Source organism: Callospermophilus lateralis, chromosome X, assembly GCF_048772815.1.
Source record: "Callospermophilus lateralis isolate mCalLat2 chromosome X, mCalLat2.hap1, whole genome shotgun sequence".
Lineage (NCBI taxonomy): Eukaryota > Metazoa > Chordata > Mammalia > Rodentia > Sciuridae > Callospermophilus > Callospermophilus lateralis.
Genome location: NC_135325.1, coordinates 4,129,088 through 4,147,030, shown reverse-complemented (window position 1 = coordinate 4,147,030; position 17,943 = coordinate 4,129,088). Strand labels below are relative to the sequence as shown.

At 35.3% G+C, this 17,943-nt stretch overlaps 1 protein-coding gene across 4 annotated transcripts in view; it reads right to left on the bottom strand.

Moving 5' to 3' along the window:
- The window catches only part of Glra2 (glycine receptor alpha 2), a 178,720-nt gene that overhangs the window by 122,946 nt on the left and 37,831 nt on the right, over positions 1–17,943 (bottom strand). For 3 of the 4 annotated variants that reach the window (XM_077106898.1, XM_077106900.1, XM_077106901.1), the window contains 2 exons: positions 13,936–14,003; positions 5,788–6,011 (listed from right to left, as the gene is read on the bottom strand). In XM_077106898.1, the coding sequence (XP_076963013.1) occupies positions 5,788–6,011; positions 13,936–14,003 (292 nt within the window). Of the gene's footprint in view, positions 1–5,787; positions 6,012–13,935; positions 14,004–14,094; positions 14,163–17,943 lie in introns of all 4 variants that reach the window. The other variant, XM_077106899.1, reaches the window with a different exon arrangement.

Here is a 17,943-nt window from a genome sequence, read left to right as displayed (position 1 = left end):
AGGAGCTCAGAACTGTTGGTCATTGTGTAACCTATACATTGAATGTTTTAAAGCTACCTTTTTATTCAGGTAGTCAATGCCTCCCTTTTCCACTCCCATATCCAGTTACTATGTTCATGAGTTGGATAATGAGTTTGGAAAAGAAGGGTTCTAAGATCCAAAAGTATTTGAGAACACACCACAATGCCTTTTTTATTTTTTATGTGGTGCTGAGAATCGAACCCGGGTCCCGCCCGTGCTAGGGGAGCGCTCTACCGCTGAGCCACAATCCCAGCCTAGAACCATTCTTATTTAATCATCAGGAAGGAGTTTTGTGGTTTGGGAGGGGGAGGTCATGTTAGGTTGCAGACTTATGATAGAGCTAGAAGGAACTCTAGACTGTCTGTTCTCCTGATTCAACCAGGTTTTATAGAGAAAGCAGACAAAATGATGACCAATGGGGCTGGAGAGGCTGTTCTGTGATCCTGAAGGATACAGTAAATGGTGGAAAGAAGTATAGAGCTCACATTGCCCTGAGCTACCATCTTGCTATTCAGTCTCTGCGCAATCATCTGAAGAGCAAACTCTGATGCATGCTAATGAAATGGAAAGTTACTTCCAAAATGAGGGGAATGTTCCTATTGCTAGTCCAGTCAGGGAAATAGTGGAAGACTACTAGTTGTCCCAGCTTCCATGTATTTCATTGACTGATTTCCCTCTTTTCCTTCAAAGTAGGATTAGATCTTTACTGTTAGGTTTAAAACAATATTATACCCCATAGTGCATTTGTATTTATGAATCCAATAAAGAACTCAACTGAGCTTTATGGCCCATTATGAGAATCTGTCAGGTACACAACACACTTTCTAGACTTTAATACTTTTACCCTCAGCTGCACTGTTTTTGAGGGCCCCCCTCTAATATTACCCACTCTGCATCACATAGCTCAGCTCCTACTGAATCCACCAGCATATGTGCATGCCAACTCCTCCCACCATTCCAACCTTACTCCCCCCTAAGAAGAATGGAATCATTGTGGTTTCCATGGCATTTCCCAGCACTTCCCTGAAGACTTGCTGCTTAATTCTGATGTGGGCGCTTATGTTACAGTCATTAATTACTGCATTAAGTCAAGTCACAAAACTAATGAGAATTTGGACACAGAGTTAGAAAATGATAATGTGTTTTTTTCCTGGATTATAAGATATAAAGATAAACATGGTCAAAATATTCAGAGATATGAAATCACAGCTTTTCATAGCTAACTTACAGCAGAAAATACAGGCTTCTGTGTCTCATCAAAATTGGGAGTAAGATAATCAAAACATCACCATTGGTAACATTTAGGCAGGCCTCACTTCACTGTGCATTTTATTTTCAGCTCTGACATCTAAATAAAGAATGTTCTTTTTTTTCCTTATGGCATAAAAATCATTCTATAACTAAAACTAGAACCTTTTGAAGTTCTTGCATCAGACAGTAGGATGAGTCAAGAATGCGAGGCCACATGGGAAAAGTTGGCCTTTATGTGTGTGGATAGAGTTAGTTTTAGGATTATTTGGAGAGCACGGTTGGGTGTCTGTCTATACTCCACTTACTCTCAGTGGTACCTGTAAATCTTTCATCAGATGGAGAAGGTATGTCAGTCCCCATGGGTTTTGTATTACAACTAAGGGACTCCTGGGAGGGTATAAGACTGAATCATCAACACTTGGAATCATGAGCTGAATCAAAAGGATTAACAAGAAAATTACCTCCAATGCTATAAGCAATAGTTTCAGGTCCAATAAAGGTTGATAAGGAGGTAAGCAAATAACTTGTTGATATGGGGTGCTTTTTTGGAGGATCAATTCCATTATTTATAGGTTGGGGAACTCCCTAAAATTGCAAGTTAGCATGTGGCTTCTGGGCACCTAGTCAAGTCAAATAAGACACTGAAAACAAATAATATTTCCTCAACAACTTCACCTTAGGCATAACCATTCTGGAGGCATACAACAAATCTAGAAGCAAAGCTATTAACAGCTGGAAGGCATAGCCACTTTAGTAATGATAGAGGACTTTTCCCCTTAAACAACAAACAAAAGAGCTTAAATGCCCCAATGCACAAAATATGCGTACAGTTTTAGGGAATTTCAAGGATCTATGGAGTTTTCCCCTTGCATCAGTTTAAGAACTCCTCCTAATTTGTAGGTTTATACTCAAAGTGTGTGTCCTTCCCATTCTTTAAGTTTTGAAATTCTGAGGAAATATCTTGTTCAGTATACTGTTTGTCTTAGAGTCTGAAACAGAAAACGCAATCATTAAATTTGAAGAAGATACCAAGAGCCCTAGTGTGTATGACAGTACAACTTTTGAGTGTGCATATATCATGTATTATACTCTACTAATGCTCATAACTTAATTCTCTCTTTTTCTAAGCTGAGGATTCAGAGAGATGTCCTATTTCTCTAAATCATAGCTAGTGTTGAAGCCAGATTCTCAAGCTTGAGAGTGTTTGACTTTAAAGCCCATGTCTATGATAATATTGGAAATAATCAGGATAGCATTCAGCTTTCAAAGGTTTAAACTCAAGTTTAAGGCCAAATGAGCTGTGTATAGTTGATATCTTAAAGGTGCTAAAATAACTTTGCTGAAGTTCCATTAGGAAGGAATTCCCCTGCACACTCAGGTTCAGAGTAGGCATCTCAAATGGTGTAACAAAGTGAATATTACCAGATGAATATCTATCAAGGTAGAACATACCATAAGATTAAGTCAGCAACATAGTTTTGGTGACTAAATATGTCTACTAATGCTGATGGGTCAAAAATTTTTGAAAGCAAAAATGTTTAGGTAATTCATTAATCCTTCTGAAAATGGTGGCCATTGGTTTGCCATGATAACAGATGGAAGAAAAAGTGACAGATTTAAGATTCCACACATGGGATTTGTGTTATATAAAGAAGATTTTCTTCACAATATGACGTCCTCACTATTCTTTACAGACATCAAACTTACTATTGGAAATAAGTCTCATCTCAGCTCTTTACAGCTTAGTATGAATTTAGGCCAAAGTATTCCCTCTCTCGGGGTATTTGCATTGTTAACCTGAGTGTGCAGGGAAATTCCTTCCTAATGGAACTTCAGCAAGATCTTTTTAGCACCTTTAAGATATCAAATATACACAGCCCATTTTGCCTTAAACTTGAGTTTAATCCTTTGAAAGTTCAGCTGGGCATATATTAATACTAATTACTCCTTGGTCTCTAGGTAAATTGAATTCAGTGATTCAAATACAAATGTTAGTTCTGACCCCAAAATTTTAGCAATATTTGGATCACACAACTTATTTATGAAGTTAGAACAGCTTTTCTTTTCCTGGTTCCCTATTCATTCCTATTACTTAATTTATCATGTGCCTTGTTAAATTGGAGTACTTCCTGGGCAAGGACTCTATCTTACTTAGCTCTGGATTTCTAAACCTAGCATAGTGTCTGGCTCATTGAAAACCTTTCTGGGAAAATAATTAGATTCCTACAGTTCAAATTTGCCAAGAGTTTGTATTTCTTTAAAGTGACATCTCCGGTTCTCCTTCAACAAGGATTTTTCCTCAGGTCAGTGTATACCCACAATGAAGGAAAAGTCTAAGCCAGCCTGCCATAGGACAAACCACACCCAATCCAAGCAATTTTTAGGACATTTTAGAGCCTGTAATTTACTACACTTAGGAATCAGAGATAACAAGAATTGCCTATGGATCTAAGTCTGGGGAACATTTTATCTTTTACTGTTCTAGAATGACATACCTTCAAAGTAAAGAAGGAAAACAAAAACAGTTGTTTTATTTCAACAGTGCACAACACCAGATATTTACTAAAGAAAACACCACCCAAGGCCCAGAGGATTAGCTGAAGCAGCTGATACCCTGTGCTGCTTTTTATAACTCTCCTTTCCAGCACCATGTTCTACATATGTCCTGTTTCATCAGGTCACATCAACTTAGGTCATGCCCACTATTGCATCTTACACCAAACAAATGCATCACCATGCAGAATATTCTTTCCTTGAAAATTAAGTGGACATTGGGGAAGTTTCCTGGTTCTTGTACAAGCACTTGGCTTTGCTACATTTTGTAAGCAAGCAGCCCCTTTCATTCCACAAGACACTGGGGCTATTGGCTACTAGCAAGCTGTGAAAATATTTGGTATAAGAATAGGATATGAAATAGAGAACCAAATTACATATATAGTTGTTGAGTGAGATTCTGATGATGTTAAGTCTGTAAACTTATTGAAATTATTTGCAAGAATCCTACTTGTCCACTTTTTTGGGGGGGAGTGGGCAATGAAATTGGAGAGAAGAGGGTATTCTATACAACACCTTTAGATGCCAATAGTTGTTCATTGTACCAAAATATCTCTCTCTTATATAGTGCATTGTCTTGGCCCTTTGGAAGATGTTTTTTAAAAGGCAAAATCCAAGTATCTCAAAAATCGTACTGTTTAAAAAGAATGTTGATTTTAAATACAGATAGCCATAAGTTATTTATGGAACATGTAATCTATGTCAGATATTATAACAAGTACATTTTAAATTTAGGAGTTGGTAAACTATAGCCAAATAACCAAATCCAGTCCACCACCTGTTTTTGTAAATAAAAGTTTACTGAAACAAATTGTTTGTATATTGTCTACAGCTGCTTTTGAGCAAAATGCCAGAGGTGAGTAGTTGTGACAGAAGTAATTGAGACTGTAAAATTTCAAATACTTATAATCTGTCACTTTAAAGAAAATATTTGTTGTCTACAGTGTCTTTTATTCTCACACATATACTCAGAGATAAATATGGTGTTTCCCATTTTATGATTAACATAACTAAGCATTATAGGTCATGTAGCTAGTAAGTGCCAAAGCTTGGGTTTGAGTGTAGATTTATCTGATTTCAAAATTTCATGTTCTTATGCTATACTTATTGAATGTGCAGCAATAACCAAAATATAAAGTAGGAAGAAATAAAAGCCTTACAGAGCCACAGAGAAATTGCTATTAGAATTCAGAAAAGGAAGATATTATTTTGAGCCTGGGGTGAAAAAGATTCTGGAGAAGATCATATTTGAATATAAAATTTAAAAATGAATCTCAAGAATCTTCTGTCCCAAGTCTAAGCCCAAGAAAAGTTAAGAGATCAAGATCATATGTTTAAGTAGAAGCAGAGATTGGAATAAAGTCTCCACTTACCAGACCAAAGTATGCTGTTAAACATGCTGAGCCATTGAGGTTTTTTGTGTGTGGTTAAATGACCGGATTATTGAAATGAATATTCATACATTATGCTCAATGGCAATTATACTGAAGAAGTATTTATTTATTTATTTATTTATTTATTGGTACTGGGTATTGAATGCAGGGGCACTTTACTGAGTCCTCTTTTTAGTTATTTTTAAATTTTGAGACAGAGTCTCAATAATTTGCTGAGGGTCTTACTTTGTTGCAAAACTTTGCCACAGCCTCCTGAGTCACTGGGATTACAAGCATGTGTCACCTTGCCTGAATGTGATTCCTTTATCAAGGTCTTCAAAAGTACATTTGTTCAGGTATTTACACAATACCATCACCTACCCACAAAACTATGAAATACATTTGTGTTATGGAGAATCACACTTGTAAGATTATAGGAATGTCTTATACTCTCCACCAACTTTAAGATTCAAATGATAAACAAAAGAACACAACTTTGAAGCCATATACATCCTACCCTGAAGAATCAGGCACCTCTAAGCCAGAGGAGAAATAGAGAAATGAATATATGTAACCAGTGGAGGCTTACCTGATACTGTAGAGTACTTTGCCATTTTTTGAAATCCGCAGCAATTTGTTGTCAGTGGTGACATCATGGAAGTTGGCACCCTTCTCATTGGCAAAGAACAAATCTGGTTTCCAAATGGAGTCCAGCATGGATGGGTCCAAGTCCAGGGAATCATCCGGGTACTCACTGTATGCCAGTCGTGAATCATTCCACTGTTGTCTCAGAAAAATATTGACTCGGTAGTCCTACAGAAATGTCATGCACAAGAGCTCCTTATTGTCTGTCCTGGCATAAGAAGTGTATTTAAATTTCCCTCTCATTCATCTCTCTGATTTGATAGAGTGTTTGTTGCTGAATAAAGCAGGCTGAGTATATCTTGGTCAAAATAAACCATTCAGTTCTATTAGGATTGGAGCCAGAGGGGAGGAAGAAGGAAGAGGCAGTCAAACCATAACACAAATGGAGCAGGTTGGCTTGGCTGAATTTTTATGCTTAAACTATTATTTCTGGTGTGAAATAATACTAACTCAAGTTGATTTTGCTGTAGAAGAGGGTAACAAGTTCAAAAGTCTGAGATGGCATATTGTTAAATAAAACTGATTCGTTTTTGCAAATCAGAAATGAGACCATATCTAGTCTCTTTATGCTTGATGTTCTGGGCAGAAGAAAAGCCATTGTGTAATTTTGGAGGGAAAATCTTGAAAAACTGTGAGATGATGGCCTAATATTTTAAAAGATCATCAACATACACATTAAGTTGCTTCATGATGACAAAATAATTCTCTCTCAGCTACTTTCAAAATTCTTAATTATTTTATCATTTTCTCTGAATGTATACATGTAGCCAGCTTAATGCTTCATCCAGAGATCTTTTTTATTTTTTCCCAATTTGAACACCTTCTTGACGAAGGTGTTCTGCCTTGTGGGAACCTCAGGTATACCCCTGACATTCTCACTTGATCTGGAAACTTCCTTCTATACCAATGAATTAGCTTGGGGTAGTGACTGCTTTCCTGAGAAACTCTACTAAAAGTTCTTTAGGTTCATGGAAAACTGCTTCATTTGATAATCCCGATTGGGGTTTCATCAGTATTTGCTAGTCAAGCAGGACTATAATTTCAGAGCTAATAGTTTTCCATTCTTACCATTTGTGGTTATTTAAGGTGATTTATTACCACTAGCTACATTTCCACATATTTGGCATGTGGATTTTTAGTCATTGTTTATCTTACTTTAATGATGAATAACTTGTCCTGGTTTGCCTGAGAACTTTCCAGTTTGGGCCCCGAAAATCTCTTGCCCAGAGCACGCCCTCAATCCCAAACCATTTCCAAGGGGTGTTGGTCACTATACCAAGTATCATGGAGACTACCTGGGGTAGCCAGTTTTGATTAATTCCCTCAGGTCCAAAAGAAAAATAAGTTTTAAAGATCAGTATATGGAAAAAAGCTTCAATTCAGTTATTTCTACCTATTCACTAAACTACCCAAATTCCAGTGAGTTTTTTTTTTTTCTTTTTTTTTTTCCCGAATGTAATCTCCTGTTGACAGGCTCACAAAGCACTTTAGAAGTGGCAGTTCTTGGGAAAGGTGCACAATGTGGGCATAAAAAGGCAAATAATCAAATAGTTAATAACCACTGAATATCAGTGATGAAAAATATGTCTCATTTTGAAAGGCTGTGTTATTAAAAGAAAAAAACCTTGAGGTCCTCCATTGTATAAAACGAGGACATTCAGACTTGGAAAGTGTTAGTAGGTGCCCTTTATTGGGGATTTTGCCAGCCTGAACAGTAAATTCTGAAACCCAAGCAGGTGCTGTTGTGGGCCTCACTAGTTTCGCATCCCAATCTGATTGCTTAGTAGCTCCCCCACTGAGCAGACCATGAGAATGACAGAATTTCTAGAATTGTCCCAAGACACCAGGAAGTTGTGACTGAAAAGAGATTAATATCAGGACAGTGTCTCCTTGGGAATGGAGTGACTGGAAACTTTGTAGTTTTGTGTGAGTAGTGAGTAAAAACATGTGATTCGTGAAAATAAAAGAAGTGGCTATTAAAAATGTAAACTAATTTATATGTAAGTATACACTAGATACATCAGCTGTGAGATTTTCTTAAGTTTTCCTGAGGAGGAAAATGCAGTTTCCCTAGTATTTAACACCCATTCCCTTTTATTTTTCTAATGTAAAAACAAGCAAAATTGTGTAGGAGGAGTATGTATGCTTGTTTCAACAGAAAATAGAGAAAAAAGTATCCCCTTCCTTAGACAATTCATAAGGTACTGTAAATATGGGAAGTAATGGTAACTGAACATAACAGAGGTGAGAGTATATTAAATATCTTAAACTATTGGCAGGCAAGAAAACCCCACCTCCCATCCAGGAAGTAGTCCAAGGATAGAAGATGCTATGAGAAGCTAGACAGAGAGCAGAGCACTGGGCAATAAAATCATCAAGAGAACCTCCTTGTAATTCTCCTAAGTCTAGGAGAGTCTAGAAATTATATTAGTGACATGCATCCGGAAAACAGTGACCTTCAAGAAAATATCTCAATAAAGATTTCCACAGCTAATATACATCTTTTTAGAAAGTCTTCTCCATGAATGTTCTCCAGTGTTTCCTGATTTTGTTTTGAATTTTATATATAGAAAATGATGAAACAGTTCCTCCCAATATGAGAACTTTAAAAAGAGCAGTGAGTCTATTACATCACAGTAAAATCATTAAATGTCTAAAGGTTGATTTAAAATAAATTATTCCATTATTTGTAAGCAAGGAGAAGTATAAAACAAAGAAGAGAAAATATATTCTATGCCACACTTACAGTGATTATATGAAATAAGACATTTGCCAAACTGTTTGAACGTAAGTATTCATTCCTTTCAGTGTAGGTAATTAAAATTTGTCCATAATTATGTTTATGATATACATTATTCTAAAATAAATAGCAATGCTTAAATATCTTTAAAAATATAAAAAGACACCCAAAGATATACAGAAGTAGATAACCAAAGAAAAGATTTTCTGGAGCTATGCCTATGTAATTCTTCCAATTCACTGTCATTTTCAATATAGGTAAAAATTTGACATCTGATATTTATCTATGCATCACTTCTGTTTATTTATGGATAGGTTTATTCCCTTGTGATATTCCAAACCACAAGAGAATACTTATATTGTTCTGTAGTCTTTCTTTGTCTTTATTTTTTGCTTTAAGGTTTTAACAAAATATTAAAGTAGAAGTAAATATTGAGAAGCATGTTTAAATGCTGACAGAACTTCTTTTTGCACTGCCTTCTCTCTCCAGGGACAGATTCTACTTCAAATAAATGACATGTTTTCTTGTACTAAAATTTGTTTCCCTATGATTGACTATCTGGGTACCAGATTAGGTAATGGAAACATTCAAATAATATTCTTTTTTATTTATTCAAAAGCTTTGTGTAAGCCACATCATCTTTATTCTTAACATAGGTAATGTAAGTACCTACATTCTATATTATTATTTAGTGTCAAATTTAAAATTTCTCAAGTTTTTCTCTTTCAGTTGCCTTCTAATGCTATGTCTACTCTGTAACGATTATTTCTTTAAATTGAATTATTTTGACACAATTTAATTTAGTATTTTCATTTATACATTGAGATTACAACACTCTCTCATATATACTCTTATTAAACCCTACCTCTCTAATTATATTATAAAGGTATCAAATATGAGGATTTGGTGGGGTGTGCTGGGGATTGAACCTATGAGTGCTTAACCACTGAGCCACATCCCCAGTTTTTTTATTTTTTATTTTGAGACAGGGTCTTGCTAAGTTGCTGAGGCTGGCTCTGAACTTGCAATCTTCTTGCCTCAGACGCCCCAGCTGCTGGTATTGTAGGCATGCACCACATGCCCAGCAAGGATATTCTTTTTTGACTTGCCACTGTGCTTTTGTGGCACTTCAGTTTTATCTCTGCCTACACTGCAGTAAAATTTTCATAATCTTAAGACACTGTTAGCTTTAATATGAGAAGTTAAGTTTAAAATTATGGGGAGATGTTTCTTTATGATGAATTTGGGATCAAGGCCATCTCATATATCAAATTAATAAAATGCCATGTTTGTGGTAGTTTTTTGATTCTTCCTTAAGACATCAGAAAAAAAAATATACCCATCTGTTTTTTCCTTATCAGTTAGTATCTTCTTATGGTTTGCTTATGCAGCTGTAGAATGAAAGGAAACAGTGTTGTTTCAGTGGCTATAATAGAACACATATTGTAAGAGGAGGCTGTCTACTTTCTTATCTGAGTTCCTCAGGAATGTGATTTCAGATCAGAGGTAAAGTAACTCTTCACCCTGCAGCAGTAACCAGCAGAGAATGGGAATTTACCCTTAGGGCCAGAGTTCAGGGGAGCCAGAATTATATTCTAGAGATGTTCTCTTAGGAGACACATTTGTATACTTTTGTCTCTCTCTAGAAATGTTCTCTGAGAGGACATATTTATACACTTTCAGCTTTCTCTTCTATCTGGTAAATAAGTAGAGAGGATCTGCTGCTGTGTCCTGGGTAGTGTTCCCACATCCAAAATCACTCACTGCCTACTCATTTCCCTCCAAGAAGTCATTTGGAAGCTGAGAAGAGAGCATTTCATCTCTATTTTCTGATGACCTAGCCTTGGGAAGAGCTGCATATAGATCGTAGTAAACACCCTTGACCTTTACTGACATAACTGATACTCTCAAACTATGTTCTCACATCAGGAAATAGGGGATTGTGAATCTATTCCCTGTTCTGTAAATTCAGTTGTTATCAGACAGAAAGCAAAGAAAATGGTAAACTGACACTCTAAAAAGAATATCACTTGTCTCATTATATATCCCTTAATAGTCTTCTAAGTTTTGGGGACCATACATAATTTGTTCCACTGAATAATCTAAGCATAGGGTAGGGTCAGTTAACAATGACTACCAACAGATTTCTGTGTCTCTTAACAAATATGTGTATTTTTAAATATTGTATATCATTTTGGTGATCCATAAAATATTCCTTAGAGTAATACAAATGTGTTGTGTTGTAATTACACATCTCCAACACTCTTGCAGCAAAGAAATGAGAATTTTTACTGGCTGTGTTAGTAAGCCAATACTTTTTGGGCAGGCAGTATCAATAAATCAGTGGTATTTCATTAACCATAAGAGGGACAGATTATATAGCCCAAAAAGAAAAAAAAACTACAATGAGTTCTTGAAACAGATAATTACTGGCTGTCCTTTAGAAACCAACATCCCAAACTAAATCCTTCAGTAATACTCTCTGGGGTGAAAGTGAGGTGTGGGGGAAGAGGAAATTCAACATGTTTAGAAACTTGAAATTCTGAAGCATTCTTGAAAAAAAAATCATTACAGAAGATGTAGAGAAAGCAAAACTATTATACCCCCAAAATAGCACCAATCAATGACTTTATCACTGCATAAAAGCTAAAGTTTCTGACTCCACCTAGAAGTTGTTCAGGAAAGAATCTGATTCTGCTTAATTTTTTGACCATATTTTCCAAGTAAAATTCTGTTTAATATCAGTAAATTTATGGATGGTAGAATTTTAGTGTGTTTATAAAGGAAGCTCGGGCTGTGGTAACACTCTGTGAGGGTGCAATGGACTATGTATGTCCTCTCAAAATTCATTGTTGAAATCCTAACCTCCAATGTTATGGTATTAGGAGGTAGAAACCTTGGGAAGTAATTTTGTCATGATGGTAGACCCTCGTGATTGGAATTAATGTCCCCTTAGGAGGGACCCCAGAAAATTTTCTTTCCACTATAAAAGGATACAAGGAGAAATCAGCTGTCTTTAACCCTGAGTGATCCCTCCCCAGAACCTAACTATAGTGGCACCCTGATCTCAGACTTCCAACTTCCAAAACTGAGAAACTAATTTGTGTTGTTTGAAAACAACCCAATCTATAATACTTTGTTACAGCAGCCAGACCTGATTCAGATAGGGTGCATCAGGTGGCTTCCCAGGGAGGGCTTTACCTATCTTGGAAAACAAGACCCTTCGCTAGTAGATCAATTATCACATTCTTGTGTGCATCTGAATAATGACTATTTAAATATTGATGCCTTAAATTTGGGGTTGGAATTTGGCCCCAGACTATTTTTATAAATAAAGTTTGATGGAGCACAGCCATATGCATTTGCTTAGTATTGTTTTTTTCTTTCGGACCTTTTACACAAAAAGTTTGCCAATCTCTACTGTAGGTGGTATGAGAATTTCTTCTTTGCCATAAGCATGATAGAGTTTCAAAAAAAAAACACATTTTTTGTAGTTTAACACCAAAGCCATAATTGAAGAAAATAAAATATATTTTCAAAGCCAAATGAAGCTTGTCATTACATCAAAAGCTAAGAAGTAAAATAAAAGAAGCACAATACACATTACTTTTCTAAACATGCAATTCAATCTGTCTTATACAGCAGAATAAATAGACTGTTGATGTTATCCGTGAGCAACAGTTTCCAAGGGTTTTGGTATGAAATATGACAAAGGACACCTATTGAATGTCCAGGAAGCACCTAAGCAGCCCATTTATGAACACCTTCACTACCTCTTAAAGACACAGGAAAATAGGGTATCAATGACTTCCATTTTCATCTCTTTAAATGTTTAGCTTATTTTTGCATTAATGAACATCAAAAAGGTGCACAATTACATTTTTGATTGAGAGTAGGATGCAATGAAGAGATTTAATCAAAGCAACTTAGGAGTCTTAATTAATGCAATCAGCATTAGGCCGTGCAAATATCGTCATTGAATGCCATCGTGTAAAGTTGGTGACAGTGATTTGGGCTACTAGAAACTTTGCCCCTCTCTTATAAGAATGAAAACAAGAAGGGAGAGACAGAAACTGAATGCCAAGACCAGAGTTGGATTATTGTTTCTATGTTTAGCATTTCTTGTGAGTCATTTAATAACCCTATCAAAACTGTCTTGTTTAGGTAAAATTCTTAATGTACTACATAGCCTGTCAAGGTCCCAGAAATATTGTTTCTAGATAATATTGTTTTGGGGTATTAAAATAGGTAGTGGAGATGCATTATGTTTAATTTTGCCAGTGAAAGGGAGAAGTAAAAAGTCAATTAATTCTTTCTGGCATCAAGGATATCACAAGTACAGTAATTTATTTAACATGATCTTAGTAACCTAAAAGAGAAAATTCTTTAAAAAACAGAAGAACCATACTTTTCACTTCTCAATGTCATTATTTCATTATTTATTTCTTGAGTATTTCTAAAACATCAGCCACCACAATTTTTGGTCAAATTCAACTATATTTTATTTGGGTTTCATCTAATGATATGAGTACATAATTTATAAAACATGAAAATTAGAACCAACTGATTACGGATTTAAAACAAATTGTCTGGATACCAAGAAAATATTTCAGTCAAAATGTAATCTCCATACTACAGTCTAGTACTGAGTAGGTGGGGGTAAAGCTGAAGATCTAATAGGCAATATGACCATAACATTTATTTATAAGACATATTGGTGGATTTTATGGTATTTGAAGTCTTTTTCAAATATATGAAAGATATATGCACATGCCCTATGATGAGCTTTTCATTAGTTTTATGTTTAGATTTTATTTGAAAATCCATACATATGATGCAATTGCTATGAACTTGGTACTACTTTACATCACCAACAAAATTGTATGGGCATGGGTGTGTGAGTGTTTGTAAATTCAGCCTCATGGCTTATATCTTAAATGTAGACCATAGGTAGGCTTGGCTATTATTAAACCTTCTATTAGATTTAAAAGAGTGGTAATACCAAACAGCTCTCAAACTTTTAAATTTATACTTATGAAACATTGGAGATGCACATATTTAAATACTCAACTATACACCATACTTATATTGCTAACAATTCTACCAAAAAACTAACCAGGCATCAAATGTTTCCAAATTTTCTCCTGTTTGATAAATATAATATCACTGAATTTTAAATAATGACCACTTGATGTATGACTTTCCAAAATGAAGGAGCATAAAGTATTGTTTTTTTGAGCTAAGCAAATTGGAAATTGGCACTCAGTAAATGTCGCACAAATATGCAACAGAGCCCTTTGATCTCGTATCCCATTCCTTTGCACGATGGCTTCAATGCTCAGTCCCACTCACCATTGTAGTTTCTGCTATTGACCCAAAGCTGTTGATAAATATGTTGCAGGTAACATTTACAGGAGGCCCTGCAAGTTGAACAATAGAAAATTTGACAGGTTTTGTTCATGGTATAATTGAGTCACGTTTTTCTCTTGCCAGTGGCATTATAGCACTTACCATGGTAGTTTCTGTGACTGATCCAAAACTGTTGATAAAAATATTGCAAGTAACGTTTACTGGAGGACCTGTGGAATGCAATAAGAATATTGCAAGAGACATTGAAGCAAAAATACAGCTCCATCAACATCTGTGCAAATGGCTAGAAATGTAAATAAAACTAAAATGATGATGAGATTGAAAAAAAGAGTTACCTAGAAACACATGATGATAACATTCTTACTAGTATTTTGGCTAATGATGGTTAAGCAATGGTAACGTACCCTGAAGAGTTTTGAATTTGGAAAATATAAGCCAAGACTATTTAACTGAATTCATTGGTACAATTTGATATTGCAGTAGTCCTTTGGTTTGGTAAGTGGTTTACTTTGACCTTAGGATCATCAACACCATGGGCATCAAGAGTGGGTGCCCCATGAGGATGAAATAGCCTGGGTCATGAGGTCAAAATGGAGCTGCATTTTGGATTATGGATGAGTCAGGATCATCCACTTCATTTTGCATGATACCCTTTAAATCAATGTGTTGAGTCTTTTGACACCTCTGAATTTGCCCTTTTCCTTCTTTATATATTTTCACTCTGATGAAAAAATGATGTACAGAAATACAAAAGCCAAAGAATTTAACTTATTTTAGGAAAATTCAAATAGCAATATAATTTAGTGTCCATTCTGTTGTCTGAGTAAATGTGGTGTAAAGCAAGGATTATCACATCTTATATAAGCTTTGAACAAAATAAGTCCACTTATATCTTCAGAGACCCTGGGACTAGGCTGACCCCAGCTTTCTTTTCCCCTAGCCTTTCATCAACAGGCAAATCACTGATGATTCCCTACTTCATACTTCGCTGGGGAATTGTTCATTTCCTTCATGGAATTTCCTCTTAATGCTTTCTGAGATAAGAAAATATTGCCATGAACATCTATTCACTCATTGCTTTCCCCTGTGGAAATTTGTCTCTTCACGCAGTGAAATCTCAGCAGCCCAGTGCAAGCAACACCCTAGTTGGTTCTGACTCAATCAAGTGGTAGGATCTGAATGAAGAGGAGTTTGGCTTCAGGCCTTCCTCAAAGACTGGTGGTAAAAACACAAGTTGTGGCTGCATTTTAAAACTCTACAAGTCCAATTTGGGTTGTTGAAATGAGGAGAAAAAACTGGGGTAAAAGAGTCTTCAGGCAAGATCTTTTAGTTAAAAAACAATAGAAGCAAGGAGTATTTGTAAAAGAGATATAAGTTGTTTTTCCTTTTAACACCTAATTTGTCTCTTTTTAATAAAAATGTGTATTTTTAAAAAAGTGTTTGCAGGCATACAACCACAGGCATCACATTATCAAAGTAATTTTTAGTTGACAGTTTTGAAATACTCCAAGTCTTTTAGTTTAGCATCTGCCAAGATGAATTCTCCATGGTCACTTCCTACTCTGCTTGATTTTATTTTTGTCTTTTGATTACTCAAAACAAAACAAAAATGAGTCTTTCTCTTTCTTGGTCATATATTCTATTCTATAACAAATTTATTTTTCTGCCAGTAAGAAATAAATTAGGCAAGGTAGGGGCAAGTCATGAGAAATTGTGTATTCACTTTTCTCTCTCCCTCCACAAAGAGATCTTTCGTTTTAGATCATCTAATTCAGGCTGGAAAATTTTTACAAATTTATATGTGCAAGATAGAATATGAATGATGGGGAAGAATCAGGAAAGAAAAGAATTGTCATTCTAGAATCCTTTTGCAATTCACTTTGGAATATCATGTTTTTATTGGTGCATATCAATTATACAGAATAGTGGGTTTCATTGTGGCATATTGGTACATGCATATAACATAATTTGATCAATTTTACCCCCAGTACCTCCCCTTAATCTCCTCTCCTCCCTTTCTGTTCCCCTTCTGCTTTATTGGTCTGCCTTTCTACTTTCATGGCATCCCTCCTCCCCCTCTCTTCCCCACTAGCTTCCATATATGAGAAAAAAAACATTCTACTTATCTTTTAGAATCTGGCTCTCTTTGCTTAACTTGACATCACATTTTAACAGGAGGAACTTGATAATTTAAACCTTGGTTGTCTTGTTTTGTACATTATCTGTTTGTCTGGTCTACTGAAATATTAGAAGAATTTACAAGACTGAGTCATGCTATCATTTACTTGTTATTATCCTTGCTGGTAAATGGCAGTGTAAGTATATTGCTGGAACTCGAAATATTTTAAGCTATCATATATTGGCACACTGTACTAAGTAGATTAAAAATTATCTACGTTAATTATCACAAAGGAGGAATTTTTACTGCTCTAGTAAATGTTTACAGATGATGAAACTCTTCAGAGAGGTTAAGTTACTTGATTAAAGTTACACTGCAGTAATTAGGAAAGCTGAGACTCAACATCTTGTCATTTTGGTTTCAAAAACCTAAACTTTTGCTCACTTTGCTACATTGCCTTCATGATGCAATGTCCTTCCTGAGTATTTACTATTCCTCCTGTTATTTTATATATTTCTTGATTCTTTACATCTGTCTTCTTCAACCTTGAGCATTTTATTTTTAAGGTTCATTTGCACTTATGTATAAATCCTTGGAAAGAAAAAGAATAAGCTCTTTTTTTTCAGCAAGCTATTTTTAAATTAAGGGATAAGCACATACATTTATTAAGAACTGACACACATTAAAACCTCGTGTATGCCAGTGAGTACTATACTTCATTCCTCAATAATTAGTTGGTACCATGCCTTGCATTTTAGAAAAAAAAAATACTAAGTCATAAAGTTGATTAGCTAATTTTCCCTAGATCACAGAGTTTGTAAAATTTCTGAGGACAATAAAATTATCCTAATGATAGAATCTGCCCAAATATGGTATTTGTTCTGCAAGTTCTTTGAGTTGAATGATAGGATTACATGTTTTCTTTCTCTTTCAAGAGTTACATTGCTATGTGACAATATAACATCTGTATTTTAGCCTAATAATCTGCTCAAGTATTCTGATTGACAAGATGTTCTCAGATGTGATCACCAATGAATGAATGTGTTCTGTAAATATATGAAAAAGCAGTTTATACTAGTTAACCTCATTTAATTGATCTATTAGCAAAATGATATTTCAAAATAAGTAGAATGATAAACTGGGGAAAAGAATGATGTAGACATCTAATCTCTCATATCACCATCTTCCCCTTCCTTCTTTATTAAGTCCTTGTCTCCTCTCTCCCTTCTCCCCTTCCTCCTTCCCTTTTTTTCTTGCTCTTGTTCCTTTTTGCTTTTGTGAAATAGAGCAATCTGGCCATAACTTACTTGAAAGGTCCTATGTTGAATCTATTTATCACTTTGGCTAGTACTGACACCTTAACAATATTGTCTTCCTACCCATGAACATATTTATATTTCTTTAGGTCTTCATTAAATTTTCAGCAATGTTTTGTAGTCAGTGTAAAGATATTTTGCCTCCTTGATCCAGTTTATTCCTAGGTATTGTATTATTTCAGATACTCTTGTAAATGGAATTTTTAATATTCCCTTTTCAGATTGTTGGTTGCAATTTACAGAAAAACAACTTATTTTTGTGTGGCAACCTTATATGCTGTAACTTTGATGAATTTATTTATCAGTTCTAGTAGCTTTGTATTCTTTGGGTTTCTTTTTTCTTTTATGTTCTTTTTCTTTTTTCTTTTTATTACTGGGGACTGAACCCAGAGACACTATACCACTGAGCTCCATCCTAAGCTTGTTTTTATTTTTATTATTTTCATTTTGAGGCAGGGTCTGGCTAAGTTGGTAAGGCAGGCCTTGAAGTTGCAATCCTCCTGCCTCTCCTCTGTTTCCCAAGTAATTCTCTAGGGCTTTCTATATACCTGACCA